The sequence below is a fragment of the Panthera tigris genome, chromosome B4 (assembly GCF_018350195.1).
Source record: "Panthera tigris isolate Pti1 chromosome B4, P.tigris_Pti1_mat1.1, whole genome shotgun sequence".
Lineage (NCBI taxonomy): Eukaryota > Metazoa > Chordata > Mammalia > Carnivora > Felidae > Panthera > Panthera tigris.
In genome coordinates this window covers 19,968,494-19,987,527 of record NC_056666.1, presented here as the reverse complement: position 1 = coordinate 19,987,527, position 19,034 = coordinate 19,968,494, and the positions used below count along the sequence as shown (strand labels likewise).

Here is a 19,034-nt window from a genome sequence, read left to right as displayed (position 1 = left end):
GCATACATACTTCGGTTTATGTTGTGATTTACAGGCAACTTAATGAATCTTTTAAATATTTAGAACATGTATGATTTTTTGTTTTATGGCTAGCTACAATTGTTAGTCCTCAGATAAGATGCAATTGGTATACCTACTAAACAGTATTCACTGGAGCCAAAAATACACCCAACTTCAAAAAATTTTAAATTAGACTCACAAGTCAACAATGATTCTATAACAGGCTAGCCAAAAAAACAGATATTTTCAAAACTTTAGTTGCCTGTAATCCATATTTGGGAGAAAGAGGCAGAGGGAAAAGAAACAACCAACAGTTGTATGTCTTCTACCAACATGATCCAATGTAATAATGCTGGCTAAAATATTTTTTTAATTATGTAGTATTCAAGTGTCTGATAAAAGCCACAAATTTTTCACACACACAAGTCTAAGAACAAAGCACAGGAACTATCAAAAATGAAGCACAGAAGGAATGAAGACTTTAAAAGGGGAGTTTCGGAGTACAGGGATGAATCAGTGAGCTGTGGGACAAGGTTAAGCAGCCTATGTCACTGGAGTACCCAAAGGAAAGTAGGAGGGAAAAAATGTGAAGAAGCAGGAAAAAAATTATAAAATTTGATGAAAACTATAAAATCTACTACTGATCAACTAACTCCAAGCGCAAGAAACATGAAGAAAAATCCACAAATCCACATCACAATCAAACTACTTATCATTAAAAACCAACAATAATGAGAAAATGGTAAGAACAGCCAGGGAGTTTTGAAAAAGAAAAAAAAAATGCTTTATCTGCTAAGAAACAAAGTTAAGAATGAAAACAGATTTCTCATGGAAATAATGCAGGTTAGAAAACAAGAGTAAATAAAAAATCTTTAAAGACCAAAGAAACAGGGGCACCTGCGTGGCTCAGTTGGTTAAGCATCTGCCTCTTGATGTTCAGCTCAGGTCATGATCTTACAGTTTGTGAGCTGCAGCCCAGCAGCAGGCTCTGCACTGACAGCAGGGAGCCTGCTTGGGATTCTCTCTCTCCCTGTCTCTCTGCTCTTCCCCCACTTGTGCATACTTTCTTTCTCCTTCTCAACATAAATGAACTTAAAAAAAACAAAAAAAAAACAAAAAAAAAAAAACCTTTTAACCTAGAATTCTATACCAAGCTAAAATATTTTTTCAAAAGCAAAGGCAAAATATATAGCTGACCCTTAAACAACACCAGTTTCAACTGTATGACTTCATTTATACAATTTTTTCAATAAATACAAAACACCACTGTGAATGTATTTGCTTTTCCATATCACTTTCTTAAAAACATTTTCTTTTCTCCACCTTATATTATTGTGAGAACACAGTATATAATACATATACAAAATATGTGTTAATTGACTGTTTACGTTATCAGTAAAACTTCTAGGTCAACAGCAGACTATTAGAAGTTAAGTTTTAGGGAAGTCAAAAATTATATGCAGATTTTCTACTATGCGGGGGGGGGGGGGGGGGGGGTCCTAACCACTACATTCTTCAAAGGTCAACTTTAATTGCCTTCCAGATTTTAAACAAACAAACAAACAAACAAACAAAAAAAGCTAAAAGAACTAATCAGCAAAGCAAGACTACAATAAATGCTAAAGGCTGTCTTTTAGGCAGAAAGAAAACAACAAAAGAAATGTGGATCTACACAAAGTAATTAGGAACACTAGAAACAGTAATTACATGGGTAAATATAAAAGACTTCTTCGGGGTGCCTGGGGAGCTCAGTCCGTTAAACAACTGGCTCTTGATTTCAGGGATGCTCTCTCTCTCCCTCTCTCTGCCCCTCCCATGCTTGTGCTATCTCAAGATAAATAAAGTTTGGGGGGGAAAAAAAGACTTTTTAAATATTTAATCTCTTTATAACTGAAGGCTTAGAGTAAAATTAGTAACAATTGTGAGGTTTAATAATATATAAAAAAATTTTAAATATGACAAAAATAGCACAGAACCAAAAAAGGTAGAATTACAAGTATGTAAATTCTAAACTGTATATTCTTTTGTTTTGTTTTTTTTTTCTTGAGAGAGAGAAAAAACACATGTACACGCATAAGCAGGGGAGGGGGCAGAAGGAGAGAGAAAATCTTATGTAGACTCTACACTCAGTGCAGAGCCAGACCCAGGGCTCAATCCCATGCCTGGGAGCCCAAATTAAGAGTCAACACCCAACTGACTGAGCCACCCGGGCAACCCTGAATTATATATGCTTACACAATATGTGAAATGGCATAATATCATTTGAAGGCAGATTCTGATAAATTAAAACATGTATGACATAAACCCCAAAGCAATCAATAAATAAAATAACAAAGAATCATTACTAAGCAGCCAAAATGGAATCATAAAAAATATTCAATGACAAAGACAGAAAAAAAAGATGAAACAGGCCAATAATAAGGATTAGCAAATGATAGCTTTAAATACAAGAATATCAATAATCATATGCTAATTAACTAAACACTCCAGTGAAAGGCAAAGATTATAACACTGAAAAAAGAAACTCGAGACTATACGCTGCCTATAAGAAAACCACTTTAAGGGTGGCTCAGTTAGGGGAGTGTCAGACTCTTGATTACGGCTCAGTCCAGGATTCCACAGTTCCTGAGATTGTGCCCCGCGACGGGGTCTGCGCTGACAGTGCAGAGCCTGCTTGGGATGCTCTCTCTCCGTCTCTCTGTCCTCCTCTGCTTGCTTTCTCTCTCAAAATAAATAAATAAACTTTTTTTTAAAATGTAAATATAAAGACACAAAGATATCAAAAGTGCAAGTGTGGGAAAGAAATATCAATTTAACACTGATTAAAAGAAAGCTGAATTCACAACATTAGTACAAACAAAATAAATTTCAGAACAAGGAATATTACCAGGATAAAGAGACCTATTTATCAAGAGGATAAAAAATCCTAAACGCTTTTGCACCTAATAAGAGACCTTCAAAATAAATTAAAACTGACAGAAAAAGAAAATGGGAAAAATAATAAAATCCATAACTACAGTAAGAGAGATCCAAAGCCTCTTCTCAGTAATTGAACAAGTACACAGAAAATATAAGTAAGCATATGGAGACCTTAAACAGTATAAATCAACTTGACCTCACATTTATAGAAAAACTCCATATACGAGGAGCAGAGTGAATACACATTCTTTTTAAAAGCACACAGGACATTACACACAATAATCCATATTGTGTGTCATTTTTTTAATCTTAAAAAACTTAAAAGAAATTATATAACACAAAGATATTAAGTTAGAAATCAGTATAAAAAAATATGTGAAAAGTTTCCAAATGTTTCAAAAGTAAATAATCTACGTGTAAATAACCCATGGATCAATGAGAAATCAAAAGGACACCACAAGGTATTGTTCAACTAAATAAAAACGAAAATACAACATATCAAAATTCGTAAGTAGTGCTTAGAACAAAGTCTGTAGTATTAAATGCCTATATTAACACTTCTGGGATTCTGGTCCAGCATGTAAAAAAACTTAAGAGGACAGAAGAGATGGGAAGAGAAGGGGGGGGAGGGGAGAGGAGGGGAACAGACGGGAGGGGACAGGAGAACAGAGATGCAATATTTGAATCAAAAAAGACTACAAATTTCCCAAATTAGTGTCAGAAACCATACCACAAATCCAGGAAGCTCTGAGACTACCAAGTAAGACACGTGTCAAAAAAATACAGCTAGGTATGTATATCACAAACTACAAGAAATCAGAGATAATACACACACGCGCGCGCGCGCGTACTGAAAAGAAGCTGGAAGGGGAAAAAGCCTTATCCATGAAGTAGCAAAGATAAGAATTACATCTGACTTCTCAGAAATAATACAACCAAGAAGAGAATGATATGAAATAATGTGTTGAGAGGGGGAAAAGACCTAGCATTCTGTACACTGCAAAATCATCCTTCAAAAGTGAAAACAAAGACTTTCTCAAACAAACAGAAATTGAGGGAAGTTGTTGCCATAGGTCTACCTTGCAGGAAATGTGAAAAGAAATTCTTCAGAGAGAAGGAAATGATACAGCTCAGACATTTGGATTTATATAAAGAAGAGCATCAGAGAATGAATCAACAAAGGTAAAATTAAAACTCTGATTTTTCTTATACTTACTTGATCTAACAGTGTTCAAAGTAATGATAGCAACAATATGTTTGAATGTATAGTCTTAAGCACATATACGCTTATATGTGCTTCTGTATAACTGAAATGAATGACAGCAGTGACAGAAAAGATGGGAGGGAGGAATTTAGGAATATTCTGTCATTACAAGGTACAGGTACTAACTGTGAAGTGGTGTAGAATTATTTGAAAGTGAACTTGGATTAGCTCTATATTTATATATACTGCAAACAGTAGAGCAACTATGAAAAAAGTATAATTGATATATTAAGAAATGAAAGAAAATGGAACCATTTAAAAAAAAACTCAATTAAAACCCTTAGGAGGAGGGTCACCTCTCCCCTTCCGCGCCTGACAGATAACCGGGAAGTTGTACTTGCTCTGCTGCTTTCCCTCTCCCACAATAGATCCGCTCTTCCCTTTCCAACCAGGGCCCGGCAGAATGGCTCCCTCAAAGAAGCCTGGCAAGGAGAAAGGCCATTATGGGACACCTGGGTGGCTCAGTCGGTTAAGCATCTGACTTTGGCTCAGGTCATGATCTTACGGTTCTTGAGTTCGAGCCCCTCATCAGGCTCTGTGCTGACAGCTCTGAGCCTGGAGCCTGCTTCAGATTCTGTCTCCCTCTCTCTCTCTGCCCCTCTTCTCTCTCTCTCTCTCTCTCTCTCTCTCTCTCTCTCTCTCTCTCTCAAATATAAAATATAACATTAAAACATTTTTTAAAAGTGGGGGGGGGGGCATTCTGCCATTAACGAGGTACTGACCAGCTCGGAGCCTGGAGCCTGGAGCCTGCTCTGGATTCTGTGTCTCCCTCTCTCTCTGCCCCTTGCCCACTCACACTCTGTTTCTCTATCAAAATTAACACTAAAGACAATTTTTTAAACTGAAAGAAAAACAAAAACCCTGATAAGTAGAAAACATTTGGAAGACAAAAACAGTACCAAAGATCTAGAGCAACAAATAGAAAACAGTTACAAATCTGGGAAATATTAACCTAACTGTATCAATAATTACCTTAAACATAAATAGTTTAAATATACCAATTAAAAGAACTGATCAAAAACAAGACTCATTTATGGGGCATCTGGGTAGCTCAGTTGGTTGAGCGTCTGATTTCAGCTCAGGTCATGATCTCACAGATCACAGGTTTGAGCCCCATGTCGGGCTCTGTGCTGACAGCTCAGAGCCTGGAGCCTGCTTTGGATTCTGTGTCTCCCTCTCTCTCTGGCCACTCGTGCTCTCTCTCTCGTTCTCGCTCTCTCTCTCTCTCTCTCTCTCTCTCTCACTCTCTGTCTCTCAAAAATAAATAAAAACATTTTTAAAAAAATTAAAAAAAAAGACTAATTTATAGGCTATCTACAAGAAACACTTTAAAAATGAAGACACTCATTGATTAAATATCAATGAATGGAGGGGTACCTGGGTTGCTTAGTCGGTTAAGCACCTGACTCTTGATTTCAGCTCAGGTCATTATCTCATGGTCATGAGATGGAGCCCCGAGACAGGATCTCACGGTTCGTGGGATTGAGCCCAGCGTCAGGCTCTGCACTGACAACAGGGAGCCTACTTGGGATTCTCTGTCTCCCCTTCCCCTGATCATGCACACTCTCCTTCTCTCTCAAAATAAATAATCTTCAAACAAATTAATGTAACCCATCACATCAACAAGATAAAAAAAAATCACACATCATATCAACAGTTGTAGAAAAAGGGGCGCATGGGGGGTTCAGTCAGTTAAGCATCCAACTTTGGCTCAGGTTATGATCTCACAGTCCGTGAGTTCGAGCCCTGCATTGAGCTCTGTTTCGGATTCTGTGTCTCCCTCTCTCTCTGCCCCTCCCCTGCTTGCTCTCTGTCTCTATCTCTCTCCCTCAAAATAAATAAACATTTAAAAAATAAATAAAAATAAATAGTTGCAGAAAAAGCATGTGACAAAGTACAACACCCATTCACAATGGGTGAAGTTTAAAAACTCTCAGATGGGGCGCCTGGGTGGCTCAGTCGGTTAAGCGTCCGACTTCGGCTCAGGTCACGATCTCGCGGTCTGCGGGTTCAAGCCCCGCGTCGGGCTCTGGGCTGACGGCTCAGAGCCTGGAGCCTGCTTCCGATTCTGTGCTTCCCTCTCTCTCTGCCCCTCCCCCGTTCATGCTGTGTCTCTCTCTGTCTGAAAAATAAATAAATGTTAAAAAAAAATTAAAAAAGAAAAAAACAACTCTCAGAAAACTAGGAATAAAAGGGGAACTTCCTCAACTTGGTAAAGTTGGTTAACTTACAGCTAACATCATGCTTAATGGTGAGAAACTAGGTTTCCCACTAATATCAGGAACCACTCCATTACAACATCATACTGGAAGTCCTAGTTTATGTAAAAAGACAAGAAAAGGAAATAAAATATAAACTGATTGAGAAGGAAGAAATGAAAGTGTGGTTTTTCATAGAGAACATGGTTGTCCATGTAGAAAATCCAAAATTACTGACCAAAAAATTCCTGGAACTAATAAACAATTATGTAAAGACTGCAAAACCAAGGTTAAATGAAAGAGAGAAACTGCTTTCATATATACTCACAAGGAACAAGTGGAATTTTGAATTAAAAACACAATACCATGTACAAAAGCACCTCCAAAAATTACTTAAAGTTTTAATCTAACAATATGTATAAGGTCTACATGAGAAAAGCAACAAAACTTGTATAAACAAAATCAAACAAATCAAATAAATGAAGAGATATCCCAACTTCATAGACAGCAAAACTTAATATGGTCAAGATGTCAGTTCCTGCAAATTGATCTACAGATTCAATACAATTTCAACCAAAATCCCAGCCAATTTTTGCAGATACTGACAAATTGATGCTAAGGCACATACGAAAAGGTAAAAAGATACAGAATAGCCAACACAAAAGTGAAGGACAAGAATAAAGCTGGAGTAGTGACATTACTCAATTTCAGACTTGCTTAAAAGGTACAGCAACTAAAAAAAAAAACAAAAAAAAAAACACAAAAAACAAAAACCCTCCAGTAATTAAGATAGTGTAGTGCTGTTGAAAGAATAGACAAACAGATCAATGGAACTGATTAAAAAAAAAAACTTCAGAAACAGACCCACATAACTACAGTCAACTAACCTTTGATAAAGGTGCAAAAGCACTACAATGGAACAAACACAAGCTTTTCAACAACTAGGGCTAGAACTGGTTATCCCCATGCAAAAAATGAATCTAGACATAAAATTCATTTACACCCTTCACAAAAATTAACTCGAAATTGATCATAGATCTAAATGTAAAATACAGAACTATAAAACTCCTAAAAGATAACATAGGAGAAAATAAGATAACCTTGGGTTTGGCAATGACTTTTCAGATATAACACCAAAAGCACAATCCATGAAAGAAAGAAATGGTAAGCCGAACTTCATTAAAATTAAAAACTTTTGCTTGGGGCTCCTGAGTGGCTCAGTCGGTTGAGTGTCCGACTTCGGCTCAGGTCATGGTCTTGAGGTTTGTGAGTTACAGTCCCACATTGGGCTCTGTGCTGACAACTCGGAGCCTGAAGCCTGCTTCAGATTCTGTGTCTCCCTCTCTCTCTGCCCCTCCCCCAGCCAGCTCTTTCTCTCTCTCCTTCAAAATTAAATAAACATTTTAAAAACTAGTAATAAAATAAAATAAACTTTTGCTCTACCAAAGACATCATCCAGAAAATGAAAACATCAGCCACAGGCTGAGAAAATACTTAAAGAAGACATACTTGACATTTTTCACAAAACTAGAACAAATAATACCAACATCCATATTGAAACACAAATACCCCAAATAGCCCAAGCAATCTTGAAAAAGAAGAACAAAGCTGGAAGTTTCACAATTCCAGATCTCAAGATACACTACCAAAAAGCTGTCATAATCAAAACACTACAATGCTGAACAAAAACAGGCACATACATCAACAAAACAGAGGACACAGAAATAAACCCACACTTGTGTTTATGTGGTCAATTAACTCCATGACAAAGGAAGTCAAGAATATACATACAATGGGGAAAAGAAAGTCGCTTCAATAAATGGTGCTGAAACTGGACAGTGACATGCAAAAGGATGAAACTGGACCACTTTCTTACACCATACCTAAAAATAAGCCTAAATGTGAGACCTGAAACCAGGACAAAAACCTAGACGAAAAACATCTTTAACACTGGCCATAGAAACACTTTTCTAAATATGTCTCCCCAGACAAGGAAAATAAAAGAAAAAATAAACTGTCAGGGCTACATCAAAATAAAAGTTTTGCACAGCAAAGGAAATCATCAACAAAACAAAAAGGCAACCCACTGCGGAAGAGTAGGTATCTGCTGGATCAGAGGGGTGGCTCAGTCGGTTGAGCTTCTGACTTCAGCTAGGGTCATCATCTTATGGTTCCTGAGTTCCATCCCTGCATCAGGCTCACTGCTATCGGTGCAGAGCCTGCTTCGGATCGTCTGTCCCCCTCTCTCTCTGCCCCTCCCCTGCTCACACTCTCTCTCAAAAATAGATAAACATTAAAAAAAAAAAAAAAAAGAGTAGGTATCTGTCAATGATATATCTGACAAAGGGTTAATATCCAAAAATATGTTAAGAATTTATACAACTGAACACAAAATAAAAGTGACTGCAAAGTGGACAAGAGGACCTGAATAAACATTTTTAAAAGAAGACATACAGATGGCAGACAGACACATGAAAAGATGCCAAATATCACTAATCATGAGAAATATGCAAATCAAAACAGTTATCACCTCACACCCATCAGAATGGCTAAAATCAAAAAGACGATAAACAACAAGTGTTGACAAAGATGTGGCAAGAAAGGGATCTTTGTGCACTGTTGTTAAGAATGTAAATTGTTACAGCCACAGTGGAAGATAGTATGGAAGTTCCTTGACAAACTAAAAATAGAATTCAGAAGATAACTAAATAACCCTTTTATTTACATGCAATAAAAGTTTTCTATTCCTCAAAAAAATATAAAAATAGAAATACCATATGATCCAATAATTCCACTACTGGGTATCTGCTACCCAAAGAAAACAAAAACACTAATCTGAAAAGACACATGCACATTCTATTCTTACAGCAGCTTTATTTACAGTAGCCAAAGTACAGAAGCTAGCAAACGTCCACTGATGGCTGAATAAAGAAGATGTGATTATATATATATGGAATGGGATGGAATACACAACGGAGTATTATGCAGCCATATAAAAGGATGAGATCTTGCCATTTGCAACAGGAATTAACCTAGGGTATTACACTAAGTGAAATAAGTCAGACAAATACAAATACCATATGATTTCCTTACGTGTAGAATCTAAAAAACAAATGAATCAACAAGCAAAAAGCAGAATCAGACCTAATGAATACAAGGAACAAAATGATGGCTGCAAGAGAAGAAGGGTATGGGGGGATGAGCAAAATGCATAAAGGAGAGTGGGAAACACACGCTTCCAATTATGGAAAGAATAAGTTATAGGAGTTAAAAGATACAGCATAGGGCATACAGTCGATGGCATTTTCGTGACTATTATATGGTGATAGATGGTAACTACGCTTGTGGTGAGCATAACATGATATATAGAGTTGTTGAATCACTATGTTGTACAGCTGAAACTAATCTAACATAGTGTGTCAACTGTACTCAAAATTAAAAAAAAGGGGGTGCCTGGGAGGCTCAGTCAGTTAAGCGTCTGACTCTTGGTTTCAGCTCAGGCTGTGATCTCATAGTTTGTGGCATTAAGCCCGGTGTCAGGCCCTGTGCTGACAGCACAGAACCTGCTTCGGATTCTCTCTCTCCTCTCTCTCTACCCCTCTCACACTTGTGCACGTGCATGCACTCTCTCTCAAAACAAATAAATACACTTATAAAAAAAAGGGACATACCTGATAAGAAGACTTATCTAAAATATATAAAGAATCCTTCATAAAACAATAGCAAATGAACTGATTTTTAAAAGGACCAGAAATTCTGAAACCTCACCAAAGACGATATACAGATAGCAAGTAAGCACAAGAAAAGAAACTCCACATCCTATGGCAGCAGAGAAATGAAAATTTAAACAATGACATGCCACTCTACACCTATTAGGATGGCCAATATCCAAAAAACCAATAGTACCAGACGCTGGAGAGAATGTAGAGAAAAATGAACTCTCAACTCATTGTTGGAAATGCCAAATGATTCAGCCACTTTAGAAAACAGTTCGGCTGTTTCCTACAAAATTAAACATACTCCTACACCGTATTATCCCACAATTACATTCCTTGGTATTTACCCAGAAGAAGTGAAAAATTACATCGACACAAAAACCTGCACACAGATGTTTATAGCAGCTTTACTCATAATTGCCAAAACCTGGAAGCAACCGAGATGTCCTTTTGGATAAACAAACTGGTATATCCAGTCAATGGCTTATTATTCAGTCCTAGAAAGAAATCAGTTATCAAGCCTCAAAAAGATATAGAAGAATCTTACATTCATATTACTAAGTGAAAAAAGCCAGTCCAAAAAGGCTACATACTATGATTCCAACTTACGACATTTTGAAAAAGTCAAAATTATGGACACGGTGAAAAGATCAGTGGTTGCCAGGGGCTAGAGAGGGTGGGAGGGATGAATAGCTGGAAAACAGGACTTTTTAGGGCAGTGAAACTATGCTGTATGATCCTATCATAGTGGATACGTGTGTCACCATACATTTGTCCAACCCATAGAACACACAACACCAAGAGTGAATCCTAACATCAACTATGAACTTTGGGTGATAATTAAGAGTCAATGTAGGTTCACCAGCAGTAACAAATTTACCACTTTTTTGAAGGATGTTGATAACAGGGGAGGCTATATATGTGTGGGAATAGGGAAAAAAGGGATATACGGGATATCCTAGTACCTTCCTCTCAATTTTGCTCTGGACCTGCAACTACTCTAAAAAAAAATAACATCTTAAAAATATTAAGAAAAAGACATGGAGGAAACTTTAAAGCATAAAACTACATGAAAGAAGTCAATCTGAATAAGCTACACACTGTGTGATTCCAATTTTATATGACATTTTGAAAAAGTTGAACTACGGCGACCACTAAAAAGACTACTGGTTGTTGGGGTTTGAAAGGAAGGAGAAATAAATTGGCAGAACACTGAGAAGTTTCAGGGGAGTAAAAGTTTTGTAGGATACTATAGTGATGGATACGTGTCCTCAAATAGTTACTCACAGAACCAAAGAGTGAACCCCAATATCAACTACGGACTTTGGGCAATAATGGTGTTTCAGTGTAGATTCACATATTATAATAAATTTATCACTCTGATAGTGGAGGAAGATGAATATGGGACAGAGGGTACATTGGAAATCTCTGTAATTTCCACTCAATTTTGCTGCGATTCTAAAACTGCTCTAAAAAATAAATGTGGGTATTGTCAGAGGCAAGGGAGGCACTGGGGGATGAGAAAAAAAACGGATGAACCGCTTTTGTTTTGATTTAAATTCAAATGAGCTGCATTAAAAAAAAGAAAAGAGCGATTTGTCTGCCACTAGACTGCAAGGCAAAATTTCCCCACCCACACAGCATTTAAATCTATCCATTTATCTATTCCTTAATTTTTATGCATGGAAACTTCCAAAGTTCTTTTATAAAAATGTCAGTGCAAAACAGGTATTATTTGTAGATTCTACACTAGAAAGTATGATTCCATTCTTACTAAAAATTTAAAAAATCTAAAAAATTAATTTAAAAGTTTATTATTTTTGGGGGGGAGTGCCTGGGTGGCTCAGTCGGGTAAGCATCTGACTTCAGTTCAGGTCATGACCTCACGGTTAGTGGGTTTGAGCCTCGCGTTGGGCTCTGCACTGCCAGGAGCCTGCTTCCCGGAGCCTGCTTCCGATTCTGTCCCCCTCCCTCTCTCTGCCCCTCCCCCATTCACACTCTGTCTCTTGAAAATAAATAAATGTCAAAAAAAATTTTTTAAGTTTATTTTTTTGAACTGCTATATCAAAAAAAGACCTCAAATAAATTAAATCATCTTATGCCTTAAAAAATTAGAAAAAAAAGAATGAAGTAAAGCCAAACCAAGCAGTAGGAAGGAAAAAAATAAAATCAGAACAGAAATAAAAACCTAGAACTACTAAAAACTAAAATACAAAACCTTAAGATCATTAGAAAAAAAAAATCAGATTCCAAAAGCTAATAATTTAAGATCAATAAAATTCATAAACCTCTATCCAGCCTGGATTAGAAAAAAAGATACAAACTGCCAAAAGTACCTCAAGAACAGCCTAAATAGTTCTCTATTAAAGAAATGGAATTATAGTTTTAAAAAAACTTCCCAAGAAAAACTCTATGCCCAGATGGCTTCAGAATTCTACCAGGGGCAGCCAGGGGACTCAGTCAGTTAAGCGTCCGACTTGATCTTGGTTCACGTCATGATCTCATGGTTCACGTCATGATCTCATGGTTCATCATGATCTCATGGTTCATTATGATCTCATGGTTCATGAGTTTGAGCCCTGCATCAGGCTCCACACTGACAGCTTGGAATTCTCTCTCTCCCTCTCCCCAATTCCCTCCCCCCCACCTACCCCCTCTCAAAATAAATAAACTTTAAAAAAAAAAAAAAAAGAGGAAACTCTATAAAACACTAAGAAATAATACCAAATTTAGACAAACTCTTCCAGAAAACTGAACAAGAGTGAACATTTGGCAACTCATTCTGAGTCTAGCATTATTTTTTAACCAAATCCAAAGACATTCTACAAAAAAAAACTATAGGCCAGTATCTCTCATGAATGCAGATGCAAAAATGTCTTCACATTTCAAAAATCTGAATTCAGTAATGTACACAACTGGTAATATATCAAGACAAAGTGGCATTTATCTGGCTTAACAGCAGGAAAAAAAAAATCAACCAATGAATGTACTTCATCATATTAAGAGATTAAAAAAAATATTTTTGTATTAATGTATCTATTAAAATATATAGAAAAATTATTTGACAAAATCTAACATCCATGGCCAATTAAAAACTCCACAAATTAGGAACAGAAGTAAACTTCAACATCATATACAATGTTAGAAGATTACTTTCCCCCTAATTTCAAGAATAAAGCAAAGATGCTCACTCTCACCACTTGTAGTTAACAATATAATAAGAAATACGGGGCATCCAGACCAGAAAGGATGAAGTACAACTGTCTTATTTGTGGTTGGCCTGATCATCTATGAAGAAAATCCCACGGAATCAATACGCTACTGGAAATAAGAATTTTCAGCAAGTTTGCAGGACACCACATAAACATACAAAACTACAAAAATGTATTTCTATACACTAGTAAGAAACAATCAGAAATTTACACCTTAAAAAAGATTATAAAAGCACCAAAAAACATCAAACATTTAGGAACAGAGCTGAAAAAAGATTTATAAAACCTGTATACTTGTTACTGAGATTAAAATACATTAAAGAGATATACTGTGTTCGTGAATCAGAAGACTCAATATTGTTAAAGACATTAATTCTCCCTCAAAATGATTTGTAGATTCAATGCAGTTTGAATCAAAATACAGGCAGTTTTATTTCAACAACTTGACAATCTGATTCTAAAACTCACGTAAAAACTGAACCTAGAATAGTCAAAATGACTTTGAAAGAGAAGAACAAAGTTGGAAAATGGATCCTACCTGACCTAACTGGTTACTATAAAGCTACAGTAATCAGGATAGTGTGGTATTAAATGTAAAAGACAGGGGCACCTAGGTGGCTCAGTCGGTTGAGCGTCCAAGAATTGATTTCTGCTCATGTCATGATCCCAGCATTGTGGGAATCAAACCCCGCGTTGGGCTGCGCGTTGAGCATGGAGTCTGCTTAAGATTCCCTCTCTCTCTCTCTCCCTCTCTCTCTCTCTCTCTCTCTCTCTCTCTCTCTCTCTCTGTCCCTCCCTCCCTCCCTCCCTCTCCATTCCTCTCTCACACTCATGCACTCGCGCACATGAATGAATGAATGAATGAATGAATGAATACTAGTTTTAAAAATTGTAAAAGCAGACAAACAGATCAACAGAGAACAGATTCCAAAAAGAGACCAATATATATATGGTCAAGTGGGATTCAACAAATGTGGGTAAAGGCAATTCGGTGGAGAAAGAACAGTCTGTCTCACAAGTGATCCAGAAAAACTGGGTATCTATAATTCGAATAAGTGGACTCTGATATATAAGTCACACAAGCAAAAATTAACTCAAAAGGGTAAATGTGAAAGATGAAAATATAAAACTTCTAGAAGAAAACATATTAAAAAAATGTATATACTAACCATTTAATTAAGATGTCTGCTTAAGGAGCGCTTGAGTGGCTTAGTCAGTTACCATCTGACTTCAGCTCAGGTCATGATCTTGCAGTTCACAAGTTCGAGCCCCGCGTCGGGCTCTGTGCTGACAGCTTGGGGCTGGAGCCTGGAGCCTGCTTTGGATTCTGTGTCTCCCTCTCTCTCTGCCCCTCCCCCTGCTCCTGTTCTGTCTCTATTAAAAATGAATAAACATTAAAAAAAAAAAAAAAAAGAAGAAGAAGAAGAATGTCTGCTTAAGCCACTGAGTGGGAAAAATACCTGCAAATAATGTACCCGATAAGGGACTTGCATCTAGAACACATGTTGTCTCACAAAATGCAGAAAACAAACCAAGTCAATAAAAAAAGACAGGTGATGAACAGATCTGAGCAGACCTTCACCAAAGAAAATAAAGAAACGGCAAATACACACATGGAAAGACATTCAACATAATTTAATCATTACAGAAATGCAAACTGAAACTTCAATGAGAAAGTACCCCATACCCACTAGAAATGCCAAAATTAAACCATACCAAGTAGTGCAGAGAATGTAGAGGAACAGACCCCTGATACACTGCTGGCAGAATCAATGAATGGTACAACTATTTTGGAAAATAGTTTGATAGTGTCTTTAAAACTTAAAGCTACACCAGGTGACCCAGCTATTCCATTCCTTGGTATTTATGCAAGAAAAATCTGTCCATATAAAGATTTGTATTATATTCCTAGTAGCTTTGTTAATAGCCAAAAATTGGAAAACAATCTGAATGTCCATCAATTACTGAATGGATAATCATTATGGTATGTCCAGACAATAGAAAGTAGTCAGCAATTGGGGCGCCTGGGTGGCTCAGTCGGTTGAGCGGCCGACTTCGGCTCAGGTCATGATCTCGCGGTCCGTGAGTTCGAGTCCCGCGTCAGGCTCTGTGCTGACAGCTCAGAGCCTGGAGCCTGTTTCAGATTCTGTGCCTCCCTCTCTCTGACCCTCCCCATTCATGCTCTGTCTCTCTCTGTCTCAAAAATAAATAAACGTTAAAAAAAATTAAAAAAAGAAAGTAGTCAGCAATAAAAAGAACGTACTGATACACACAACATGGATGAATTTCAAAGTATGCCGAGTGAAAGAAGACAAAGTGTAAAATATTGTATGTTTCCATTTTTAACATTCTAGAAAGTTCAAACTAGAACTTTCAGATTGCCATGTAACTAAATATGATAGCTAGTCCTTATATTATTATGACACAGTTAACTTTTTTTTTTTTTTTCCTTTTCTTTAACTTCACTTCCAGCATAATCACATCTTCTTGGTGTTCTTCCAAACTCTGGCCCTCTTCTCAGTCTTATTTGCTAGTTTCACCTCTGCTCCAAGACCTTTCAATACTGGCAGCCGTAGGGTGTCCTAAGGCCTCCTGTCCTCACCACCTGCACTCACTCCTCCACTGGCACCCACTCTCATGGCTTTACGTAAACTCTTTATGCACACAGTTGCCAAATTTATACCCATAGTCTGGACCTATTTTCCAAATGCTACACTATGCATGCCACTGGTTAATTAACATTTCTACCTGGGTGTCTAAAAATATTTCAACCCTAAAGTAAGCAAAACAGCCCAGCCAGGATGTCCACATCCTAATCACTAAAACATGTGATAAGTTATGTTACATGGCAAAAGGGTCTTTGCTAATTTAAGTAAGGCTACAGACTTTAAAATAAGAAAATTATTCTGGATTTTTCAGGCAGACCCATTCTAATCTCATGAACCCTTAAAAGAAGAGAACTTTCTGTGGGCAGACGCAGAAAAGGTGCAGCAGAGAAGAAGTCAGAGAGATCCCAAGTATGGGAAGGACTCAATAGGCTAGTGCTGGCTCTGAGATGGATGGACATATGTGTAAGGGCTGAAGAGAGCCTCTAGAAGCTAAGGGCAGACCGCAGCTGAGAGCCAGAAATAAAATGGACATAAATTAACAACTTGGGGGTGCCTGGGTGGCTCAGTCGGTAAGCGTCCGACTTCGGCTCAGGTCATGATCTCGCAGTTCGTGAGTTCGAGCCCCGTGTCGTACTCTGTGCTGACCGCTCAGAGCCTGGAGCCTGCTTCAGATTCTGTGTCTCCCTCTCTCTCTGCTCCTCCCTCACTCATACTCTGTCTCTCTCTCAAAAATAAATAAACATTAAAAAAATTTTTTTTGTAAATCAACAACTTGAATGAGCTTAGAAGCTCTTGCTCCCAGATTAGAACCCAGGCCAGCCAACACCTTGATTTCAGCTTTGAGAGATGCAGAGGAACCAGCTGAGCCCACCAGTCTTCCAGCCTCCAGAACAGGGAGATAACACTTTTATATTGTTTTAAATTGCTACATTTGTTCTGGAAGCAAGAGAGTACTAATACCATATCCAAAACTGAATTCCTCATGTTGCCCTCAACCTACCACACCCCACCCACAGTCTTTCCCATCTTTGTTAACAGCAATTGCATTTTTCTAGTTATGTGGTCCAACACCCTTTGACTCTTCTTTGGATCCTCTCTTTCTCTCACACGTCTCATCTTCTTTCTGAGAAAGCTACGTGGGTTCTACATTTAAATAAATTCAAATTCTCATAACCTCTCACCACCTCCACTATTACCACCATCTCTCTCTGCATTATTATAATAATCTCCTAAGGGCTTCCCAGCTTCCATCCTTGACTCTCTAGTCTGTCCAGAACAAATCAGCCAGAGATCCTAATAAAACCTAAGTCAGATGGTATGCTCCAATGGCTTGCTTTTGAGTCAAACTCAAAAAACAAGTCCTTGCACTGGTTTGCACAGCCCTACGTGATTGGCCCCTTGGCCAGTATCACCTTCTGTGGTTCTCCCCACTCCTTGCTCATTATGTCCCAGCACCTTTCCCTGTCCACACTTGTTTTCACATTAGGCACATATAACATTTACTATAATACTTCCTATGAACCAGATGCTGTTGTAATTGTTTTACATATATTATCTAATTCAATTCCAATAATTATTTCACCCATTTTACAGATGATCAAACAAAGTTACAAGGAGGTTAATTAACACTCAGTGGTGAAGCCAGAATTCAAAATCACAGGTGAACAAAGCCCACTCTATAGTCCAAATTCTTAATCTCAATGATGCCCCCCAAGTTGTTAGCCTTACTTACTATTTTTCAGAACTGAGTATAAACAGAATGTAAAATAAAAGACTAAGAAATGGGAATCCTAAAGTGTTTAACGTAGGGTTAAAGAGGTAAGAAAAGTTAAAGGGAACCAGGACACTGAGAATGATATTACTTCTTAAAGGTAAAAGCCAGCACATAACTAGTTATTATATAAAACAAAATATGGCACTTAAAACTTACTTTTTCTGTGGTAACAGTCAAAGAAGGAACCAATGCAGGTGATGGCTCTGGTTGCTTCTTGTGTTTTTGTTTGTGTTTGTCCTTTTCTTTATATTTCTAGAAACGCACAGAAATAAAATCCAATTTAAATTTAAGTCATAAACCATGTATATAAAGATTAGATTCTTTCATAATTCTGTTTAGTAACTCAAAATGTTAATGAATACTTGACAAATAATAAAACATTACTTCCTTTGATTGTATTCATATTATTTGATAAACAATACTAGTAAAATAGTTATTATTATACATTAAGATGTATAGTAACACTGTTAAAAATTATTTTAAGTGATTTCAGCTCCCTTATTCTTGACCAACCTAAAATAATATGTAAACAACTGAAGTCTATAATTATTTGATACATTTATAATATCAGGCAACCTATATTTTTTTCTACCTAAAAACACCAAAGGGGTTCCTCAGTAGCTCAGTCGGTTAAGCATCCGACTCTGGATTTCAGCTCAGGTCAGGTTCCTACAGTCATGAGACCAAGCCCCACATTGGGCTCTGTGCTGAGCATGGACCCTATTTATGATTCTCTCTCTCTCCCTCTCTCCCTTCGCCCGCCTCAACTCTCTCAAAATAAATAAACACTTAAAACAACAAAACCTCAAATACTTTTGGTATATTTTATACATTGCACTTTAAAACTTCATAGCACTTTGACATACACTATCACATTAGAATAGTGTCAGATTCTACATCACTATGCATTAAATTGTATGGCCCACAAACTGGAAACCAGGCCACAGAAACTCAGGTTAAGAAATTTTTTCCTAGGTTTATTCAGAAAAATGCATGAATCAGCTATCTCAAACAAAAATAATTTAGGAGTGCATGGGTAGCTCTGTCAGTTAAGCGTCCGATTCTTAATTTCGGCTCAGGTCATGATCTCAGTCCACACTGACAGCATGGAGCCTGCTTGAGATTCTCTCTGTCCCTCTGTCTCTGCCCTACCCCACTTGCACTTTCTCTCTCTCCGAAAATAAACTTAAAAAAATTGTTTTTAATAATTTAAAGTTTTGGTGTGCTACTTTCAATTTAAAGTACTAAAACTGATGAATTAAATATAAAAAGAATTCAATTAAATTAGAAATTAATTACACATTAGGAGACCAACTTTATTTAATGACAAAAAATTTAAATT

General features: G+C 37.2%; 1 protein-coding gene across 13 annotated transcripts in view; it reads right to left on the bottom strand.

Annotated features, from left to right (window-relative positions):
- MLLT10 (MLLT10 histone lysine methyltransferase DOT1L cofactor) overlaps positions 1-19,034 on the bottom strand; it is a 234,949-nt gene that overhangs the window by 77,130 nt on the left and 138,785 nt on the right. For all 13 annotated transcript variants that reach the window (XR_006219669.1, XM_042991194.1, XM_042991193.1 and 10 more), the window contains one exon: positions 17,849-17,944. Coding sequence is in view for 12 of the 13 variants with exons in the window: in XM_042991194.1 (XP_042847128.1) it covers positions 17,849-17,944 (96 nt within the window). In the remaining variant the exon portion in view is untranslated. The remainder of the gene's footprint in view (positions 1-17,848; positions 17,945-19,034) is intronic.